The sequence below is a fragment of the Callorhinchus milii genome, unplaced genomic scaffold (assembly GCF_018977255.1).
Source record: "Callorhinchus milii isolate IMCB2004 unplaced genomic scaffold, IMCB_Cmil_1.0 Scaffold19, whole genome shotgun sequence".
Lineage (NCBI taxonomy): Eukaryota > Metazoa > Chordata > Chondrichthyes > Chimaeriformes > Callorhinchidae > Callorhinchus > Callorhinchus milii.
The window spans coordinates 2111802-2129609 of NW_024704760.1; the positions used below are offsets into that span (position 1 = coordinate 2111802).

Below are 17808 nucleotides of genomic sequence, written 5' to 3' on the forward strand. Positions count from 1 at the left end.
GTGGTGGGGTGGTTGAGTTGCGTCATATAACACAGATAATTATAATTAGAATAACAGCCCTTGTGTTTGATTTGACGTAGCGCTCTATCACGTGGTTGGGGGCGTCAAAAAGAGCTTCACAGGATTTTACCGTGAAGGTGTTAGTGACTGTGTATTTGGTCGGCAAGCTCGCGAAATAAATGGAGGGAGAGCGGGCGACGAAACGAGACACGTGCCTCTCGTTCCTCGCAAAGTGAGCGCTCAGCTGCCAAGCGGCTGGAGACCCTGTGCGATCGGCCCCGACCAATGAACGTGAAGCGAAGGTGGGCATCGCAGAGAGGATCAAACAGGCCCCCCACATCCCTCCCCCCCACCCCCCGAGTGCATTTGCGTGTCTGATGGACGTTAGAGAGACTATTTGAAAAGTGGAGGGAGTTTCTACCGGTTTCCTGGCACTGGGGGAGAAACATGTGTATGGCAGATAACATATTCTCTCAACACCATCTGCAGCACTTGGCCAAGAAAATACAAGAAGAACCGAAAGCCAATAGGTCCTGCATTTGATCACATAAATGACGAGTATCGTGTTTGACAGAGGGGCCTTAAAATATCGTGGAGCCAACACCAACAAATTGCACGGGACACTGCTGTGCGCAACGGGCTGTCTGCTTTTCGCCCACAAGGTGTACAGTCAATTCGCTCTACCGTAGATTCTGTGAAGCACTTTGAGGCGTCTGAATGAAGTCAATGAAGTCAACCGTGGCTGTTTCTCGATCGCACATCGTGTAACCGTCAAGACTTCAACTTAACATAAGGAACACACGGTATTAATATAAATATCCTTAACTCTCCAGCTGTGTTCTTTACTGGGGCTGATGAAACTTTGCAATTTTGCTGAACACGAACCTTTCAACCTCCCCCCCTCCGCCCCCCTCCCTACGCCTCCGCCTCTATCCTGGGGAGCTTTTGCTAATAAGCTCTGGCTGTAGTTTTCCGTTAATAAGACAGTGTGTGAATGTCCAAGAGCTTCCATCATTAACCATTAAACACCCTCCATCTCGGCTCATTGCGTCGCCCTGGTTTCGTTCAGCTCTGCTGACGCACCCAACAACAACAACAACAACAACTTGCATTTATATGGCGCCCCTCAAGCAGGATAGAGTCCCAGAGCGCTTGACTGAGAATTGACTAAAATCACAGCCCTGAAAGGTTCAATGATCTGAAGTCTAAGTCTCAAAACTGCAGCTAGATGCTTGGTATCTTGGCTCAAGGATCAGTCTCCCTCCCTCCCCACACACACACACATAGATTAATAATAATAATCTACTATCATTGCCCCCATCCCCTCCAAAAAATGTAGCATCTCCATACACAGACTTGTAACAGAGATCCTGTTGAGTCTATATTTTGATAAAACTTCAATTCAGTTTCAGTCGAACTTTAAGTGCACAGCTTTCCCATCTTGTGGAGTGATTAACAATATATAATAAATAACAGCAAGAAGAATCTTTGTGTTTGATTTGGTGCCTTTAATGCCGGGAGGACGTTTCAAAGTGCTTCACGGGAATTACTGTAAATTGCAGTGGCTGTGTATTTTATAGGCGAATGCAGCAGCCAGTTTGCATGCAGCCATGTCCCACAAACAGCCGTGAAGCGAACGACCAATTCTTATTTTCAGGGATTGTTGGCCAGGACACCGAGAGAGAGAGAGAGAGAAACTCCCTTCTCTTTTGGGTAGCGCTGTAGGATCTTTAATGTCCACCTAAAAAGACTGGACCTTGGTTTAATACCTCACCTGAAGGAGGGCACCTCCGACAATGCAACCCCTCAAACTCCCCAAGACTGCTCTGGAGTGTCAGCCAAGACTATGAATCCCAAATGTAGGGGCTTGAACCCCTTCACAACCTTCTAACTCAGAGGCAAGAGTGCAACCGGCTGACAAGACAGAATGCTAATGCATGACGACTGCAATTGTTCTGATGGTTTTCAGAAATAAACTTATAAAACCGAAATGTTTTCAGTAAAATCTAGATGAACTTTTGCTATCTCGGGGCTCTAGTCAAGGAAAGTTGCTGAGATGTGCAGTGAGGAAAGGTTTGTCCTCAGTTAAAATCTGAATAGTTACTGTACAAGTTGTAAAGTTGTCATTTATTGTGAAACCACAGACTCATAGAAGTTTGTGGCACAGAAGAGAGAGCCTGTCTTCCCGTCATGTCTGTGTTAGGAAACTTAGGTTACGATGTTTACGAACATCTTCACCCAGAGATCTGATGAGCAAAGGAGATCATAGTTAATTCACTTCACAGTATATCCTGTGAAGCGCTTTGAGACATCTCAACAATGTGATAAGGCACTATTTCAAATGCAAGGATTATTATTATTATTATTATAAGTACTGTAGTAGTATTATCATTTGGAACTGCAGCCAGGACACACCAAGAAATCTTAATAATAATATTCGCTAATAATCTAGACACTCGATAATGCTATAGATAATTGCTAATGCTCCAGACTGCCTCCAAAATTCGAGTAATGAACCCTTTAATCATTCACCCGCTGAATCCTTTGAGGAACAGATATAATGTTTCGTGAAGACGAAATGGTGCGAATCATCGGGTAAGTCATGCAAAAAATACCGTATTGAATATAATGGAGCACGTTAATCCAAGAGTGATCTTTCTGACGTGCCTCTGGGCTGATGTTGTCTCCCACGAGCTAACGCAGTCTAGCTTATGATACTGAGTACAAATGAAGCACCTGGATCCACAATGAGAAGCATTCAAGTCGTTCCTCCATACCTGTTAGTGGTGGGGTTTGATGGTCAGAATGCGAGTGCGATGGACGTGGATGAAGTCTGTAGTCTTAGTCCGTTCTGGGGAGAGTTGGTGAATCGAGATTCCTAACCGTAAGCGAAGCAGAGTCTTGCTCGGTCTGTATTCTCCCAAACACAACTTGAGTCAGGCTGACCGACTAAATAATAGTGCGTCTAATCATATGGAAATGATAAGACTGAAACAAGGCCAGGCATTAAGGTTCACGGTAAGAGATGGTAATTAATAGCCTGGAGGAGGCAGTGAGGGAAGGGGGGAGTGGGTGTATGGGGAGGGGGGGAGGTGAGGGCTGAGGTGGAAACTCGCTGTTCTAACCCCCGCAAAATTTGTTAATAAAACCTACATTAAAAAAAAAAGCCATAATATCAGTTGGTCATTTTCACATCAACACTGTGAGTCATTTCCTGAAAACAGTACTTTTCCTCTTATTCTGGGCTTTAACCCCAACGCTATACGCCCCACACCACACACTTCTCTGTAAACCTGCTGCCCTTTTGAAGGAGTTCCAAGGCATTTCTGTCAAGTATTTCGCCTGCACCCTCGCTGTTTGATCGAGTGCAGCCGTGCGGATAAATATAGCCACCGATTTCTGGATCGCACCGCAGTTTTCATAATGAGGGGGGAAATAGAGCAAAGCAGGTCCTTTATTAGTGCTGTTGCAATAAACTGTTACGTTACCTGGAAGAAAAGGCTCTTCAAAGAGCTTCTCGAGATGTTAGTTTCAAATCCAGGGGTTCGAACCGCGTAACAATATCACGGAAGTGAGGGATGTCAGTCTGTGGTACCCAAATCTTCCCTGTATAGCGAGAGATTCTGTGAATTTTATTCCCTCTTCAGATGGGCTTTCTCAATGCTTTGCTCTCTTTGTCCAGACTTCATAATATTAATAATAATAATAATAATAATAATCCTTGCATTTGAATAAGGAAACTTGCCTAAGGTTTTGCCCCACCCTGCCCGGGAATCGAACCCGGGTCCTTTCGCTTGCGAGGCGAGTGCTCTAACCACTACGGTGCAAGTCTCCACCAATTTGCTATTCGTTGCTTTGAAAAATGGAGCCCGAGACCTTAGCCCGGGCTATCAAAGCGGATTTTGCCCTTGAGATTGCACAAATAATTCTTAATTCAACAGCCTGGCTTCCGTGCGGCTCATAAAAAATAAATTAAGGCTGAATTTAGGAAATTTCCCACAATTATGTGCGATCTTTACATTTAAGGCCAAACGTAGATTCGCTTCGAGACACTATCCTGCGCGAAGGGCGCTACATAAACACAAGTTGTTGTTGTCATGGTTGCTGCTTCTGTTGTTGTTGTTGTTGCTTCTGTTGTGAACGCGCAGAGTAAATAACAACAGCTTGCGTTCGAGACAACGTCTTATCACGTCTTCGAGACGTCTCAAAGCGCTTCGCAGAACGTACTGTCAAGTGTAGCGACTGTGTGTTTTGTGGGGCAGAATTTCAGTCCGAGTCAGTCACACCACTAGAGCTGAAACCAAGAGAAGATACTCTTCAGTGTCAATGCCAGATGTGGCCAGTGGTCAATGCTGGTTGGTATGTCCTGGTTGAGACTCTTGCAAAGTCCTTTAGATTGAGGACATAATGCAGAGGAGACCGGGACTTAAATAAATCCTGCAGATGTTTCGGAATGAAATCCTTATGCCTTGTAGAGATTTTTTTTTTTACCCGGGGGAGGTGTTGATTGAAACATTTGAACCAAGATGTGGGGGAGCCCTCTCTTCAAAGAACCAATCTGTTCCAGAGGTATTAAGCAGCTAATCCATGTGTTGTCCATTGCTCTTCACAGGCAAATGGTTTACATGCTTCTGGCTCTAACAGGGCACAAACGATTTGGTGAGTTTAATCAGGATTCCACACTTGAAGTTTATTAGAGAATCACCCATAAAATATACAATCAATTCACCTTACAGTACATTCTATGAAGGGCTTTGAGACGTCTCAATGATGTGATGAGAGGCTATATTAAATGCAAGGTTTATTATTGCTATTATTATTATTATTGATAATCGAAACGCGCAGTTACTACACTTTGGTGAAGGGTTTGGAGATGTCGTCCCGACTTGAGAGGCGCAGGGTCGATGCAAGGGTTATCATTATTATATCATCCTTGCATTTAATAGGGCCCCGCTCAGATCTCTGTAATGTCAATGAGTCAAAACAGGTGATTACAGTCAACTGTAGTGACTGTGAATTTTGTTGGTGATCACAGCAGCTAATGTGCACGCAGAAATATCCCACAAACAGCCATGGAGCGAGTGATCAATTTTATCCAGCGGAGTGTTATTATAATAATAGTAATAATCCCTGCATTTGATATGGCATTTTATCACAACGTTGAGACGTCTCAAAGCGCTTTACAGAATATATTGTACAGTGGAGTGACTGTGTATTTTGTGGGTGAAACGCTGGCCAGGACACAGGGAGAAACTGGTGACAGAAAATGTTGTATTAACCTGCGTTCATTTCCCTGCTGGAAAAAGAGTCCAGACCACGTGAGGCTTCTGGCCCTGTGTGCAATGTATGAATGCATATAGCCACAACGTGCTGTTTACCAAAGAGAAGTGAGTTTCTCTCTCCCCCGGCATCCTGACCGACAATATCTCCCGGATAAAACAGGTCACTCACTCCGTGGCTGCTTGTGGTACGTGGTTTGTTGCTTTGCGCAAAAAAACTGCCTGCCCCATTCTGCCAGAAAGGTACACAGTCACTACATTCTACCGTAGATCCTGCATTGCACTTCCGACCTGAAAGACGCTGTGTACCAAGCGCAAGGATTATTCTCGTTATTCCAAACCGCCGAGGCTTTGCACCAAGCGAAGGAGTGATAACGTTGATTGGTTACGAGACGGGCAAATTGAAGGGTTTTAGCAGATTGGAGAGGTGTAGGAGGAGATGCCAAGTCCCTTACATTGGAGAAGCCAAGTCTGATTTGATGTGTCTCCAGGGCTCTCTCTTACCTCACCCGGATAAGTTCTCAGCCAGACATTTTCCCCCACCTCTAGGGGAAGAGGCAGAGAGTTGAGTGAACCCGCTCGCTGGGCAAAATCACAGCTCACCCTTTGATTGATCCCGGATTGATCTTCCCAACGAGCCAGGAGTCTGGAGAATCTCGCAGCGCAGTGTACTCTCGTCTCATCCTCCCGGCTGGTAAACGATTTGTGTTTTGACGCAGACTGATATTTTTAAAAATATCGTAATAATATAATAAATAGTATTATTATTTATCGATTGATTAATTCGTCATTATTAATAATCAACAATAGCAATGGCGGTAAAACGGTAAAAAGATATAAAAATGTTATTTTTTTTTAACCAGGGGGACCCCCCAACCCCAAAAAACGCGGCAAAGGCATTTTTTTCTTTTTTTTTAAAGGAAAAAAGTGATTTGAAGGTAATCCGAAAGAGAGAAATTCAAGGGTCGCTGGATATATTTCTGTCTACTTTCACCCTGTTTTTCCAGTCTCGCTTCAGTCGTGTTATTCAACTTGTTTGTTAACTGTTTGTGTGTTAGTTGTCTAAAAGTTTCCAGAGAAAGAGAAGCAATTGGGAGGTTGGTGGGGGGTGGGAGAGAAATTCCATCCGAGTCTAGGTTTATTTTATTTTTCTCTCAACATTTTAGAGCAAGCAGGATTCGGCAAATTGTTTAATTCAGTCTTCGGCTTTATAATAATCCTTGCATTTGATACAGCGCCTTATCACGTCTTCGAGACCTCTCAAAGCGCTTCAAAGAATGCACTGTAAAGTGAATTGACCGCACATTGTGTGGGCGAAACGCGGCAGCCAACTGCGCACGGCAGCGACCCCACAAACAGCCGTGGATTGAGCGACCAAATCGTTTTTCTGCAAAAAGTTCTCAAAGAGGAACTTACGAACCAAAAAGGCTTCAATAGTGAAGCCGTAATAAACGATTCTACACTACTTTAATCGAATAGAACCAGACCCAGGTGGAACTTTCCCTCCCTGGAACGTGTGTGAGTGTGCGTGTTGAACTTGTTTATCATTCACCTCAGATTAACGCACACTTTTTAAGTCCATTTAATTCTGCGCCAGTATTACTCAGAAATAATTGAAGCATATAGTGACATTTCCTGGAATAGAATTACATATTTTTTCTCTGTTTTTTTTAAAGCATTCTTGTGGAAAAAAATATCACGTTTGGCAAAATATCTCATTCACCTCTCGTCCTTCAATCTCTCCAAGCTTCTCATCAGTGCGAGTTTCCTCCATTAACAACACTTGTTTTGGATAAACCGCTTCATCATGCCAACAATACATCTCAAAGCACTTTGCGGGATTTACCGTAAAGTGTAGTGACTGTGTGTTTATGTAGGGCAACCGCGGCAGCCAATTTACGCACTGAAACCAGCTGTGAAGTTAATTTTTTTTGGTCGGCCGGGTGTCTGACATGTGCAAACCCATCACCGCTGTGCTTGAGTTTACTCAAACCAGACTGAGAGTTCCACGTGTGAACGCCACTCCACCTACACACGGAACCTGGCAAGGAACGGAGAACGCGCTCTCACCCTGGAGGGTGGCACCCTGCCCACCTAATTCTGGAGGGCATTAGGCGCAGGTTGGCGAGACCTCAGAACGCGCTGGAGTTTAACCAGCTAAAGTCACGTAGCTTGGCATCACGCACACCGTCCAGCAAGCCTACCCCGGTGTCTAGCCCAGGACAGTCCTACCCGTGAGGGCTTTGGCTTGCAGGGTTAACAGGAGACGAGCAGGGAAGAATCTGCTCTCCGAGTCCTTGCTTCAGAGCCAGGCTGGCTGGTTTGCTGTCAGCCAGTGCCCCAGGGTGTTTGGGAAACATTTCAAGCTGCGAGTATGATCCAAAAATGTATGTCAGCATTCTTAAATCGACTGAACCAGCATAGCATGAGAGGAGAGGGAGCAAACTTGTGTGTGTTTCTACAGTACCCTGGGTCTCTTTGGCTCCCTAGGTTATTCGAGTTTGTGCAATAAAAAAAACACTAATTGCTCACAGAACAAACGACAGCTAGGAAATTGAAGAATTCACTTCGGGCCAAGCTCTCGTGCGTTTTTATTTGCTTTAAGCCTTTCCATTCCACTTAAGTTATTTTAGACTCCAGACAGCTCAGCTAGTATTTGGAATCAACAAATCGCTCTCCTTTTTACGACAATGCTTTCATTTCCTCAGGAACAAAGAGAAAAGTTGCTTACACGAGATTAATACCCTTTGGGAGAAAGAAAAGTGATGGGAACGCCATTTGGAATGTGTCCTAATGGTTGCGTTATAATTCCACCTGCCTCTAGATATACTCTTGTTTTCTGTCAAACTTTAATTTGGTGAACGGTTGAATTCAGACTTATCTATGAGGTTGTTTTTCTTGCAGCCCTTATTAAAAAGAGATTTCCTGAGAGAGAGGAAAAAGAATGGCTTCAACCTAAATTAACGTAAGGCCGTGTGGAAGAATATGCCAAATTATGGACACATTGAAATCTAGACCCAGCTAAAATTTTACCTCCTTAATCAAGAATTACATTAGGATCCTTGTTAATCCTACAGATGTTGGAATGAAATGCATACTCTCTCCCTGGAGGGATGCATCCTGCTTACCCAATTCCGGAAAGTATTAGGCATAGATTGGCAAGAGCCAAGGCTTGGAGGCATCAGAGTGTGGTTGGGGTAACTGCTGGAGTCTAAGCAGCTAAAACCACATAGCTTGCCATTGATATCGCTGTTTGCCAAACTTTCCCACTGACTTGTTCAGCTACGACCACCCTACATGTCAAGGGTTTGGCTGCAGGGTTAACAGGAGCTGAAGGGAGGATTCCCTGCCCCCAGTGACGGGTCTGCCCTTCCAAATCCTGCCGATGAGCAGTCTGGGCTGTGCTGTCATCAGCAGAGCCCTGAAGGGAAGGGAGGGGACGGGAGAGGCAAAGGAAGGGAAGAGAGCTATGGATCACAACCATCCAGTCAACCAAAGACGTGGGCTTCTGTCTTCACTCTGGCTGCTCAAATGGAGAGCTGTGGTTATGCCTGCACTCGCCTCGCAAGCGAGACGACCCGGGTTCGATTCCCGGGCAGGGCAAAGCCTTCGGCAAGTTTCCTTACTCCACATGTCTCTGGTTACCTAGGAAGTAAGTAGGAACCCGATTGTTAGTCGATTGGCGGATCGCTTTCTGGGGGTAATATCGCTTCCAAATAAATAAATAGTAACAATGTGGTCATCTATCCACGCCGGTTTGTGGGGACGCTGCTGTGCGCGATTGGCTGCCGCGTTTCGCCCACAACGTATACAGTCAATTCACTTTACAGCATATTCCATGAAATGCTTTGAGACGTCTCAAGGATGATTATTATAAACATCTATTTTGCAAACAGCCTCACAGCCGCTCCGCCCTGAATGTTTACTTGGTTAATTTCGTAATTTTGTAAATATGAATATTCATAAACTCGCAATTAACTTGTATCAAGATAATTACCCGGAGCTCTGAGCGTATATACTCGACTCAGGGAGACGTGAATTAGGCACATCCCACACTGGCACCGTTCAACTTTTGTTGTTTTATCACAGGAATAAAGCCAGACTCATTAGATAATAGGGAACATCTGTTCGAAGGCATCCTGCTTATTGTATCTGTGGGATCTAAACCAGTCCTCCTTATCTCTGGTTAAGAATCAGCGCTTCACTTGTACTCTCAAAACACTGCACGGTTCTCTCATTATTTTCTTTGATCTTTTAACTCTTTGCAAGCGAGTGAAACAAAGGAGAGTTGGGTCCGGTCTCTCCAGCCAACGACACCAGACGAAATGGGTCATTCGCTTTATTGGGCGGTGTCGCTGTGTGTGCTCACACTGGCTGCCGCCTTTTGCCCACAAGACGCCCACGGTCACTACACAACACTTCAGAAACACAACATAAGGGGATGATGGAGGGAGTGGGTGGGCCAGATGTGGCCCACGGGCCGCCAGTTGGACCGCCCTGTTCCATCGCTGGGCTGGAGATTCTCTTAAGAAATTCCGCAGGTCGTTCAGGCAGAACCAACAATACTCCGAGGCATTTCAGAAGCCTCGGCGTGCACATCCTGTACACCCTGCGCTCCTATGTTCCTCTCTGTCAAAAACACATAAACTTTTACTGTCGGGAAATATATATTTTTTTAGAATCTCTCGCGGGCCGAGCCTGACCTCTCACTGCGGGAGTTGGTGACCTGATGATCACTTACAAACAACCGGCTATAATGGGAAGAATAAACGTTACGGTCGAAATAGCGCCTTATCACGTTGTCAAGATGGTTTGGTGGTACTTTGGCCTGGAGTCTTTTTTTCCCCCCATCTACTTTGCCTGTACGTATCAGAGTCGCAACCGAGAGCAAACTAACCTTGTTACCCTGACCTTTCCTTCGCACGAGCTGTGGTGCAGAATAATAATAATAATAATAATAATCTTTGCACTTATCACCTTCGAGAGGTCTCAAAGCGCTTCGCAGAATATGCTGTAAAGTGGATCGACTGTGTATTTTGTGGGCGAAATTTTCCATATGCGAAATCCGCAGTGACAGAAAGCGTAAGGCGGGTGTCTTCAGCTCACTCGGGGATCTGTTTACGGGGAATCGTGTCAGTAGCGAGACTCTTTGTGCGAACTCCAAGCAAACTGTTCTCCAGGTGTTGGTCACATTTTCCACCCAATGATTTTTTCCGAGTGGAAACCTCTTGTTGCGCCTGATATTCTGCCAGTTTGAATCCTGCTCCTTACGGCTCTGTGAGCAGCCATTGTTCTCGCCAAGGTGGGGGGTCCTGTTATATGACCATCACAAAAGCAAATCGTCTCTTTGTTCCCTTTATAATGGGTTTTACTGAAACAATAGTTGGCCCTGGCTTTCCGCACATGTTAGACTCCTCAACTGTGCCTACAAAATACCCAGTCGCTTTCATAATAATAATAATATAATAATAATTCTTGCATTTGATATAGTGCCTTATCACGTCTTCAAGGCGTCTCAAAGCGCTTCACAGGATATACTGTGAAGTGAATTACTATACGCTACATCCTGTGACAACGCTTTGAGGCGTCCTCCTGACGTAAAGGCGTTAAATCTAAAGTCTTATTATTATATGTTATTATTATATTGAGGAGAGGATGCTTGGATCCAATCATCGTGACTTTCTTCCTCAAGTAGCTGATTGTAGCAGATTGTACCCCCATCCCCTCTTCCCCCCCCCCACTCCCCATTGTGGATTATGGTTGGTAATAATCTCTGCATTTAGTCCGGAACTTTTGGCATCGTTTTTGTAAAGTGTAGTGACTGGGTGCTTGATAAGCAAACATGAAACCAGATCATCTGGAGTCTGGAGTCATCCCAACCTCACTGACAAGAAATGACCATAAATTTGATGCCTGTCCTGTTTCTGCCAGACGTGTGAGAATGTGAAGTATGTACATCATTGTGCGTTTCCTACCATTAGCCTACAAGACATTTCATGTCAATTTCACTCAACATGAGTCCTGTGATATTGTACAAACGCAGTGAACACTACCTCTGCTCCAGCCTTCTCCATCTCCAAATGTCTTTCTGGTTTGAGCATAAGCGAAAGGGTCAGATGATTTCAGTTTGTATTTATTTTGCATGTCACATAGTTAGTTAAAGAGACGTTATGAAGCGTTGGGTTCAAATAACATTAGAAACACTCATGTAATTCACAGCCTGTCCTGAACCTGACAATTTTTCCCCCGAAAAATGATAATAATTTGGTCAATCAATCCTCGCCTGCTGTGCGCAATTGGCTGCCGCGTTTCGCCCACAAAATACACAGCCGCTACACTTCACAGTATATTCTGCGAAGCGCTTTGAGACGTAAGGCTCTTATATCAAATGCAGAGATTATTATTGTTATTATTAATATTAATAACCTCTTGGTATGTGAGCACCTTGTGAAACTTTCAGTTGTCTATTGCAGTGTGTATATATATATATAGAGAGAGAGAGAGTTTGAGACGTTTCTAAATTAAATGCTCGGAACATTTCTTTATTGTAGCTTTCAATAGCACTGTCAAGATGGTTGTGTTGGACGTGGGACATGGAATAATTTGTAAACGCTCGTTTCACGTCCAGAAAACAGAAGTGGAAAACAACCGAGCGTCTCTTTAATGAGGTTTAAGTGGGAGACTGTAATGTGTTCCACTTCTTCATGGCACAAATCGGACAGATTATGTGCAGGAACCAGCTGAGGAAATGTTCAGACTGCAATGTAACCCAATGTAACTCCAAGCAAACTTTCCGATCCTTCCCGAAAACTGTCAGGCTCTCTACTTGGAAAATCCATCCTACACACGCAGCACTAGAAGGAACCTAGACGCAGGTTTAATTCGATCTCTCTCGCTTTCTCTTTCTCTAGCTCGCGAAGCCTTCCTGTTCCTGAAAGTAAGTCAATTCTACCTTCTGTTAAGGCTTCTCCCTTTCCAAAAGGATTTGCTCGACTTCACGTCGTGTTGATTTGTGCTTTGCCAGGAGACGCGGTGAAAAGGTTAATTAATCCTCATTTAAAAATATTAATTACTTTATTAGGAAGACAATCAGAGGTCACTTTGAAGATTAAGGAACTCCCCCCCCCCCCCCCACCCTCCGACATAGGGTGTCTGTGTCCTTTGTACTGCGTAATCCGAGTGGAGCAAGGCACCAATCATGCCGTGGGTTTGGGGGAGTGCAGTAAATCCACACAGAGCTTCTCATTAGCTCGGTGGAAAATGTTAAGTCTAATTACGGCTCCTCGTACAGTACTCCGAAGTGTTTGATGTGCGGATCACTGGCGAGCAGCCCCCGGTTCGAATAAAACTGCTCGCTTGGTCGTGATGTGACTCCGTCGGTTTGTCCCCTTTGGGGAAGAAGTAAAAAGTCGGGAGGAAAGGAAAGGAAAAGGAAGGAAAGCGCGTGGGTTGGGTGAAACATACACAATATATGCGCACACAGTCACTCCACTTTACAGTACATTCTGCAAAGCGCTTTGAGACGTCTCAATGACGTGATGAGGCGCTACATCAAACACAAGGATTAATATCTCGGTACAATATATAGTTGGGGTCAGGACGTGTTCAGGCGATTGCTAAGATGGTGCAGGGGCCAAATGGATGGACATTGGTCTTATTTCGCCAGCAAATTCTTATGTTCTATGTTCTTATTATTGATTATTATTATATTATTTTTATTATTATTATTATCGTCGGTCTAGCTTTCCTGGGTACGATTCACGGACCTGAATTGAAACTAACGATCTGCAGCTGTGACCCTGAGTACTTTGATCTCTACGTTTGACTCGATTCCTGACAGCGGCAAGGCAGAACCCATCTCTGGGGGGAGAGATTGCAGCATTGCAATTCTTTTTTATTCCCTTTGTTGTAGATTTATTCGTGAAGGGTTTACGGTCCAGGGGTTGCGATTGTCATCACTGGAGACCTTACACATGAAACCTTAGAATTTCGAGTTGGTATAAGCTCGAGGAGATGGCGAGGAATAGATAACGTCCGTTTCGGGCGGTTTGAAAGCGCAGCGTTGCGGCGAGCCAATTGTTATTCGAAACACATGTGGGAGCTGAAAGGCTGAGATGGTTTGAATTTAGTCGCAGATTCTTTGAAGATTATTTTTGAAGTTCATGTAAAAAAAATATATAAAAATAAATTCCGTCCAAGAGTGAAGCCCAGTGTTATCGAGCGGGCTCGAAGATGCTTTCAGAATAACGATTTCAGATGATTTTTCAGTACACGGTGACACGTTTGGGTGCGTACAGGTGATCTGTCCTTTAAAGGCAACGTTAAAGTGGCCATGATGGTTAGACTCGGGCGAGAGTCTGATCATTGGGCAGTTGTCTATCTAACAACTCTTGCTTTCGATCTAGCACCATGTCACGTCATCCATCGAGTTACCACCTTGGATCAAACGTCAGTTCGCCTACAGTGAATATTGGTGGGGTCAGTCTGGCTCAGTTGGTAGCACTCTTGCCTCTTGAGTAGCAAGAACTTCCTCTTCGACCGCGCCTACGGTCACTCTCCTACCCCTACCCTCCCCGCCCTCCACCCCTCCTGAACCCAACCACCAGCTCAGGTGCAGATCCCTGACTGTCCAGCACCTTGGGACGTCCTCCTGACGTGAAAGACGCTGTGTAAGTGTGACTTGTTGTTGTTGAGTCACAAAATTAGGGTTTCAAGACCCAAACTTGTCCTTCAGATGAAATTTTAAAGTTTGTGTTAAAGATCCCGCGGCGCTATTCGAAAAGAGGAGGGAGTTTCTCTCTCCCGATGTTCTGGCCAACAATCCCCCAGATGAAACTGGTCACTCACATCATCGCTGTGTGTTGGCCGCCATATTCGCCTCCAAAGTACACAGTCACTGCACTTCATAGTAAATCTTGTGAAGCGACATAAAAGGGGCAATAAAAAAAAAGCGGGGCTTATTGCTATAAGTTTGAGAAGTAGAAGACTTTTGTTTAATATTATAATATATTCTAATCATTATAATTGTGAGAATTGGATGGCAGGACGGGCCGAATGGCTTTGCTCTGAGCTGTAAACGTCCAAAGTCCTCCTGCAATGCTGCTGAAGAAAATCATCCTTTTTTCCCCCCAGAATACGATAACTCTAAGCACCTCTTCCCGGTGATCTTCCGTAAGGTGTGGACGTGATGGGAATGGGCGTCAGGTTTCTCTCTCTCCTGGCCGCCCTGTTCTCCGCGACAACTTGTGCTGATGACTACTCCGACTACGGTGGGCTCCCCGTCAACTTCAACCGCGAGGACAACGATCCCAGCTTGTTGACGCTCAGCGGGAGAATCTCCCACAACTATTTCCGACCCTTCGGCATCCAAGGATGCCCGTCGGCCTGTGACTGCCCGATACAGTGGCTCAATGCCATATACTGCGACAACAGGGATCTCGGCCACGTGCCATTCACGCTGCCAAGGAGGACTCGCTATCTCTATGTCCAAGGCAATCGCATCCAACACCTTCCGGCAGCCATTTTCAGCAACACCACCGAGCTGAAATGGCTCGTCTTGGACAGAAATGAGATCGGGAACGAGGCCATTGGGAATGGTGTCTTCAGCAGTCTCAGCCAGTTGGAAAATCTGTACATGAATCACAACAACTTGACCGAGGTACCAACATTGCTGCCTGGTAGCTTGAAAGATCTGAGACTGGCCCATAACAGGATCACTAACCTCTCCTCCGAGCCCTTCAGAGACCTGGTGAACCTCACCATCTTACTGCTGCAGGGCAATCAGCTGTCAGCCATCGACGGAAATCAGATGAAAGGTCCAATTTAATGGTTTTCTTTCAATGTCGTGATTATTAATCATAATCCTTGCGCCTTATCACGTTGCTGGCCCATCTCAAAGCGCTTCACAGAACATATTGTACAGTAGAACGACTTTATTTTGTGGGCGGAACGCGGCAGCCAATTGCGCACAGCAGCGTCCCACAAACAGTCGTGTATTGAGTGATTTTTTTTTATTTGGAGGGATTATTACCCCCAGAAAGCGATCTGCTAATCGACTAACAACTGGGTTCCTGCTTACTGTTAGATAAACGGAGGCGTGTGGAGTACACAAAACCTGTCTACGGTTGCGTCCCGCCTGGGAATGGAACCCAGGTCCTCTCGCTCGCGAGGCGAGGACTCTAACTAAGGCTACGGAACTCCAAAGCATAGTTGCTCCTAGTTGCAGCCCGCATATTGTGGCATATGCGAGTGACTGAGGGAGAAAGCTGCAGCTGTTTTTTGTGTGTGAGTGGTCGTGTTGAATCCCAGCTTCCCTGGACTCTATCCTGTCTGCACGGTGTCAGCGCCAGGAGCCACAGGATTGCTGGCAGGCAGCTGGCACCTGCCAAAAAACAAAACAAAAAAATCACTGCGCGATCAAAGCGAAAGGAGCAAAGCAATGAGGCAACAGCTTACGTCTCCGCGAATGCATTTCCTCCTCTCCCCTCGCAGGCTTGAAGTCCATCGTTCACCTGGATCTGAGTAACAACCATCTGGCTGAATTCCCCGAGAACCTGCCTGTCACCATCCAGCAGCTGTACTGCAGCAGGAACGCTCTGGGTTCCCTCCCGCCCGGCTGTTTTGCCCAGTTTGAGAGGCTCCTGTACCTGCGGCTGGGCCACAACAGCCTGGACAGCGACCGTCTGGCCCGCGACGTCTTCAACGTCTCCTCGCTGATCGAGTTGGACCTGGGCTACAACAACTTCACCTCTGTCCCTCTCGTGCACCAGAACCTGCGCTATCTCTACATCGAGGCCAACCGGATTGATGGTAAGAAGCCACCCCCAACCCGTTCGCTCGTTCCGCTGTCTTAACTGTTGTTGTTGTTCAGGTCGCACCTGAAGACCTTCCTCTTCGACTGTGCCTACTGTCACCTCCCCCCTTCTCCCCCACCCACCCAGCTCGGTCGTGCTCTAACTACTCTCAAGGGCTCTGGGAAGCTGCCCTGCGTGGGGAACGCTACATATAATGCACGTTGTTGTTGTTGTTTAGGTCCTGCTCAAATGTGCTGAGGGTGGGGTGGTGGGGGTGGGGTGGTTGTTCCATTTGACAACACATTTGTCAGTAAGGAAGCAAAGCTGGCAAGAGCTTCGCAACAACAACAACAACAACAACAACAACAACTTACATTTACACAGGGCCCTTCACGCGGGGTAGTGTCTCAGAGCGCTTGACAGTGGCGGAGCCTGACACCGAGCCAGAAAGAGAGTGGGGGGTCGGGGGGAGGTGACCGTAAGCACGGTCGAAGAGGAAGGTCATCAGGTACGACCTGAAGATGGAGGAAGGAGAGGAGAGATTGAGGGCAGTGTTCCAGAGAAGCCTCGAACCAGCCTCTTTGAACGGGATGGGACGGGTTGGGTTGACCCTCGGGAATGGGACATCAGCCTCCAACGCTGTCATGCAGAAAGCTAATTTGTTGTTGATGGGACTCTTTGGGAATCAGCTCTGCTAGACCTACCTTAGTCTGCACTACTTCATCATTGATTCATTCATTCATTCATTTATTCATTCATTCATAAAACCTTACTTCACACACAGAGTTCAACGTGACCAGTTTCTGTCGGAGAGTCAGCCCAGTGGATTACTCCCAGATGCGGATTCTGCGGCTGGACGGGAACAAACTCACCTACAATCAGCTGCCCAGTGACTGGATATGGTGTCTGAGAATAATTGCCCAGATATACATCTAGAGTGTTCGAAACACGATCACATAGCCAGGAATTTAAAGTTTAACTGAAACCATTTAACACAACACGGAGTAATATAATAACCTCTCGCAGTTACCTTCTCGCTCGTGTTACGAATATTTGTACACAGCTTTCTTTATCTTTTGTATTAAACTTTATTCGCCACTTATCAGCCCATGTGCACACCCTGTCAAGCTCCCTTCGTAGGACCTTTGCTGCCTTCTCTGATTTTTGCACGGTTCTCCATTTTATCACTATCACTCTCTATGCAGCACTTGCCATCTATCAGAAGATGGTTAGTGGTAAAATAATGATGCTGGGTACCAAATAAATACAAGTTAATTAATTAATAAAATGATGGGTTGAGCTGGGAAGCCTTAAAATCCTTTCACTGTTTTTTACATGCGAAACCTCTCGATTTCAGAGGCTTCAATTGACCATGTATTGGATGTAGCGAGAGAGACTGCTTTTAATGCTCGCTGTGAATTTATCAATGAAATTATTTTAAAATCGCCGCAAATAAATCATCAGCATTTGCTCATGGTTGGTGTGTCTGGCAAATCCCGCTGTGAATTAATAGGTAACGTTCGCAATTTTGTTAGTCCGCAAATTCCAGCGATACATTGAGGCTGAGCATTGTATTCCCGTTGCATTAGTGGGTCTTCAATCTTGCAAATTGATTGCTCTCTTTCAGATGCTTACATCGGTAACTTCCAGCTCTCTCTCCCTCTCTGCGAAGTGCTCCGAGATATTCTCCTGTGTAAACAACGCGAATTGAAAGTTATCACAATCCTTAATTGTGA

At 45.6% G+C, this 17808-nt stretch overlaps 1 protein-coding gene across 1 annotated transcript; it reads left to right on the forward strand.

Annotated features, from left to right (window-relative positions):
• The first annotated feature begins 2578 nt into the window (after window positions 1–2578).
• Window positions 2579–17176, forward strand: zgc:113307 (uncharacterized protein LOC553753 homolog). Its single transcript, XM_007899616.2, has 7 exons — window positions 2579–2595; window positions 4613–4659; window positions 12191–12216; window positions 13685–13757; window positions 14456–15094; window positions 15771–16088; window positions 16857–17176. The coding sequence occupies exons 1-7, from the start codon at window positions 2579–2581 to the stop codon at window positions 17006–17008; spliced, it is 1272 nt and encodes a 423-aa protein (XP_007897807.2). The 3' UTR covers window positions 17009–17176.
• Window positions 17177–17808: the final 632 nt, after the last annotated feature.